Source organism: Austrofundulus limnaeus, unplaced genomic scaffold, assembly GCF_001266775.1.
Source record: "Austrofundulus limnaeus strain Quisiro unplaced genomic scaffold, Austrofundulus_limnaeus-1.0 Scaffold434, whole genome shotgun sequence".
In the NCBI taxonomy this organism is placed as follows: Eukaryota; Metazoa; Chordata; class Actinopteri; order Cyprinodontiformes; family Rivulidae; genus Austrofundulus; species Austrofundulus limnaeus.
This window is the reverse complement of record NW_013952836.1, coordinates 112,796-117,888: the sequence shown is the minus strand read 5'-3', so window position 1 is coordinate 117,888 and position 5,093 is coordinate 112,796. Positions and strand designations below refer to the sequence as shown.

The window sequence follows — 5,093 nt, the reverse complement described above, 5'->3', positions numbered from 1 at the left end:
CATAGACTTTGTATGTAAACCTGCTGCTGCTGACGCTGAAATCGCATTCGGTGTGAACGCACCATTAGTATGTTTATGGTAAACAGAACTGTACATTTAATATTTCAAAACATGGCACAGTTCACAGTACATAGAAAACAGATGCCTCATTAGATAAAAACTAATTAATAAAAAAATAATTTCAGATCATTTTGGTTATGAATAGTCAAAATGTCTGACTAGCAGCCTCCAGAGACGCTCTGAGTCGACAGGAGRGAAGCAGCAGCAAAGTAAAGAGATGAATGGATGAGGAGAAAGACGCGCACCTCTTTGAGCTTTCGTCGTCTGCTCTTCAATCTGCCGGAGCCTCTCCATCAGCTCCTCTTTCTCCCGCTCTATCCTTTCCTTCTCCTTCTCTGCAAGCTCTCGCTTCTTCTTTTCATTCTCCAGCTGGGCCCTGAGAACATTTTGCAAATAAATATGCCAGATGTCTGAGTGTGTTAAATCTTTGTGTTTTATTTGTACTTGTCACTTAAGACTGATGTAAGGACTGAAGCTCCAGAGTCAAAACTCRGTCAGTTCTGTCTAAAACGAGTAAAAACAAGACTGCCCTCCAGTGGTGAGGCTCTACCATGACTGGAAATACTGTATGTCTATTCACACATATTTGAAAACTTTAGCATTATCTGAAGTACTTCTCCATCTGCTTGTGGTGCTTTTCTTCTCTTGCTTGAGCTTTCATCTGCTGCACCTCGATGGTGTCGGGCTTCCTCCTCCTCATGTACAACTCGTGGTTACCCATACACAACGCCAAAATACGCTTGTTGATGCGCAGCCGTGGGGCATAAAACACAAAGTCCTGTGAGAATTTAAAAAAAAACAGTATGAAAATCTGTAAAGCATCATCTGTTAGTTGACCTTTCAGTTCTTGTGATGACAGAAATCACYCACAGGAGCTTTTTTGTCAATAGGCTTAATGACAAACTTCTTGTCGTTGAAAGATATGTTTCGAATCTCACTCCAGGGAAAGCCGATCTTTGGTGTCAGTCTGGAAGATATTTAAATATATGGATAATTTTAAGAAARCCTGAGAATTTAAAAAGGAAATGARTAATGCAGAAACTAAGAACAAGAAAATCACCCCACACTGTTTTGCTGTAAACACTATTTTTAGCTTACGAGGCAAAAGAAAAGCAGTCAGGATAGATAATGGCAACAAATACAAAAGCAAAGAGGTTGTATCACTCTTCTCAAAAACAAAATAAATAATATATGACCAGAGTACAAAAAAGAACCCTTCTTCATTTTACAGATAGTCTGAATTTAGATTTCTGAAAAGAAAAAACGCTGCTTTCAAATGGCTTTAAGTGTTTAGTGTAAGCACGTCCTACTGACAAAGTAGCTAAAACATTTACAAAATAAATGTATTGAAAAATAGCCAATTAAATATTTAGAAGAAATTAGGGCTGAACGATTTTGGAAAATAATCTAATTGCAATTTTTTTAATCTATAAATTCCAATATTGATATGAATAAAAATGTAAAAAAAAAAAAAGATTGCCAAGAACCCTGATATTTAACCAGATATCATTTAAGATTTATTTAATTAAATTATAAATGGTCAGAACAAAAAGCAAGCTATCTTTAATTTACTTTATGACTAGTCATAGTTTAATTTTTGATAACTGAATGTTTCAGATAGTGATTTTTTGCAGATTTAATTTAGAGCCTCCATAAAACTTAATGTTAAATCTGACATCATTCAGACCAGTCAGAATAGAGTCAGAGCTATCACTAACAGGTATGTTTTCTAGTTAAAGTATAATTAGAAGTATCTTAATTAACGTATACTGTTATGTCTAGTCATGAACCAATTTTAAATATCTGGAATGTAAGTGTGGTGAAGACGATTTTATGTCAAAACGGCCTGCCATACCCATCTGCATTTTGCAGCGTCGGCTTCACTTTGTTCAACAGTTGCTGACGATGAGATGTTGATGTTTAAGTTTATCAGAGGATTGAACAGATCTGATTTCTTGCTGCAAGTCGATGCCAGACTCTTCAGCACATTTTACAGCAGAATGAAAGTTTATCAGAGCTTTGATAGCTGAACCAGCACCACACCACTGAATTACGGTAGTCTTTTCTATCTTAACTACTTATTGTGTTTTCTTTTAACTGTGAACGCTTGTTCACTCAGTTGTTGAGCCTTTTTTTTTGGMACTGATATCCACTTTATTGTAGGTAGCTTGTTGTTAAGGTGGTGTGAATAGAGTGGTAGYTTTAAGCCAAAATGCCTGATACAAAGTGATTTTAACACCACCACTGCCAGAATTAACCCTATATAGAGAAATTGGTTTTATTTATATATTTTTTTGTACAAGGTTATAAATCACTTTAAGTTCAYGTCTTACTTATCCTCGTGTTCATAAATGTTGAGGCCGAGAGAATCCACGCCGAGCCATAGCTGTGTGCCTTTCTTGTTTTTGATCTCAAAGTAGTTCACTCCATACATTTCCAAGTCTTGAGCAATTTTAAGGTATTCCATCATGGAGTCCTCTCTAAAGACAAGGAAAAAATACAGCAGTGCTAAAAGACTTGTTTATTCACACATCTTTGATCAAGGCCACGTTGAATTAATTTTAAAAGTGATCTAAGAAATTAAACTACTGCAGGTTACTCTAACCAACTTCAAACCTTGCTCCTCTACTAGTAATAATTTAATAAGTTACATAATTTGTTCAAACACAACCAAATTAAAGATTATTTTGTTTAAACTGCATGAATAAAATTTGACAGGCACCTGAGCATTCCTTTGTGTTCTTCATGCCAAGTCTGTATCCTGTCTTCCCACTGCTCCTTTGTCAGCTTGTGCTGCTCCAGAACTCTGAAAACACACACACACACACACACGCACACACACACACACACACACACACGCACACACACACACACATTCACCTGAAGTAATGTCAAACAGCTCAAAATTGTTTCCTCAACAGGAAATCATAGAGTACTCCAGCAGAGATGCAGACATTTCAACTCTCCTGTGAAAACACAAAGGTCCCCTTCTCACTGCAGATTACTCCCAAGTGTTATTAGTCATGATGACTGAGCAGCAGAGACTCATGTCATGACACGGCTGAATTACCTCTGAGGCAGAAGTCTATCATGAGTAAGGTATCCAGGTTTATGGACATCTTTGGCATAGTCTCCGTACTTGGCCTGGACGGAGTATGAAGCCAGCAACACGGCGGTCTCTGGAGGGCAGTAGTTCTCATCATTCAAAATGGCTTCTTTGACCTGTTTGGACAAATGTGAAAACGGAAAAGGTCAGAAATCCCACAAAAATATTGCACAAATAGTGAGAGAGCAATGAGCCGAATCATCCAGGAGCAGAATTGAGAAAACAGAAGACAAGTTTTTTAACACAGATATTTTGTGAGAAATCATTGATTTGCCATAATGTCATTAATGTGCACTTTCACAATAAGTGGTTTGGTTACCTGTAGGAAGAAAAGCTTCTGTGTGATCTCCTGGATTAATTCCTCTGACACGTCTTCAGGGAAGAATTTGGCTCTGAACTTGAACTGCAGTGGGTTTTCTTTCTTCACATCTTGCTGGGTCACCTGGGGAATAAACAAATAAACATCCAACCACAAACTTTTTGCTTGATCTTAAACCTAAACAAGAACAAATGGAACAAGAACCACACAAATCYATGTTCAAAATAACAGCAGGTGCTTAGTTAAAATGCGGGAGATCATGTGGTAAAAACAAAACAAAAAAAAAGGTTTGAACACTGAAGAATGGAAAAGGTTTAAGGCCACAGAGGAAAAAACATCTCAGAATTCTGAAAAAGAGAAATAGTTAGAATTCAGACTTTCAGAATTCTGAGAAAGTCTGAATTCTAAGAATAAACATATAAATATTATACCACCATAGTCGTAATCCTCTTCTGTGAAGGACTTTGCTTTTGGCTCATTTATTTACACCAGGTGACATAAGACAGTCTGATTAAGAGTCAAAATATCACCTGATGTAAATAAATGAGCCAAAAGCAAAGATGCAAACCCTTTTTTTCTTCAGAATTGTCATWCTAAAAATCTGAAAAAAACCTATATATTATTTTAATTTACTAAACACACCAATAAATTGGCTAATCATACAGTTGGGTCCATAACTATTTGGGCACTGAAACAAAGTTAGTTTATTTTTTTACCCGTTTACTGAAACCTATTGAGGACATGGATATAAAGTCCAAACTTTCAGCTTTCATTTGAGGGTATCCACATTAAAACTGAATGAAGGCTTTAGGAATTCAGCTCCTTAAAATGTGCTACCCTGCTTTTAAAGAGACCAAAAGTAATTGGACAATTGACTCCAAGGCTATTTCATGGACAGGCTTTGGCGAATGCATGCTGCAACTCAAAGGAGAAGAAATATTATAATAATGTAGGGCTGCACAATATATCACAAAATTATCGTTATCGCAATAACAGCCAGTGTTATCGGCTGTTATTACAGCCAATATGCATATCGCAAAAAATGCGTAAATTGCAATAAATGATTGGCTCAMATATTTGTATTTATGTTGTTTGTCAGCATCAGTCTGTTAAACAAAATGGACAAGAGAAACATCAAATCATAATCACTCCATCATGTTGTAATGGARATTATGTAKTWGTTGTTTTTTGCTCTGAACCCAGAGCAGAAAAACATCAACWTTGTRTAATTAGGTATTTTTGGATTTATCTTAAGTCATAWCATCATCGCAATAYTAAGCACTCTTACGCACATCGCAGGTTTTATTGATCTTGTGCAGCCCTATAATAATGCCTATAAATATGCCTATAATAGCCATAATGAAGGGCTAATTGTTACCATGATGCTTAACAACAGTGGCTCGTGAAGTCCAAAAAGCCGCACGTTTCCTGTAGTTGATTCTGTTAAAGGCTGGTCTGTATTCACACCAGAAGCAAACCGCACTAGAGTTTGTTTGGAATCGGACTGAGACCACCTCAAAAATGGGTCGCTGTCTGGTGGTTTGGTCCACAACAGGGTCTACATCAGAGGTCACTAATAGGCGGACCTCGGTCCGGATCCGGACCGAG

At 37.0% G+C, this 5,093-nt stretch overlaps 1 protein-coding gene across 1 annotated transcript in view; it reads right to left on the bottom strand.

Annotated features, from left to right (window-relative positions):
* Positions 1 to 5,093, bottom strand: part of LOC106529288 (radixin) — a gene marked incomplete in the record, with an annotated part of 38,731 nt that overhangs the window by 10,386 nt on the left and 23,252 nt on the right. The window contains 7 exon segments of the mRNA XM_014024661.1: positions 306 to 436; positions 675 to 838; positions 931 to 1,027; positions 2,394 to 2,540; positions 2,783 to 2,866; positions 3,131 to 3,282; positions 3,486 to 3,608. Of these exon segments, the coding sequence (XP_013880115.1) occupies positions 306 to 436; positions 675 to 838; positions 931 to 1,027; positions 2,394 to 2,540; positions 2,783 to 2,866; positions 3,131 to 3,282; positions 3,486 to 3,608 (898 nt within the window).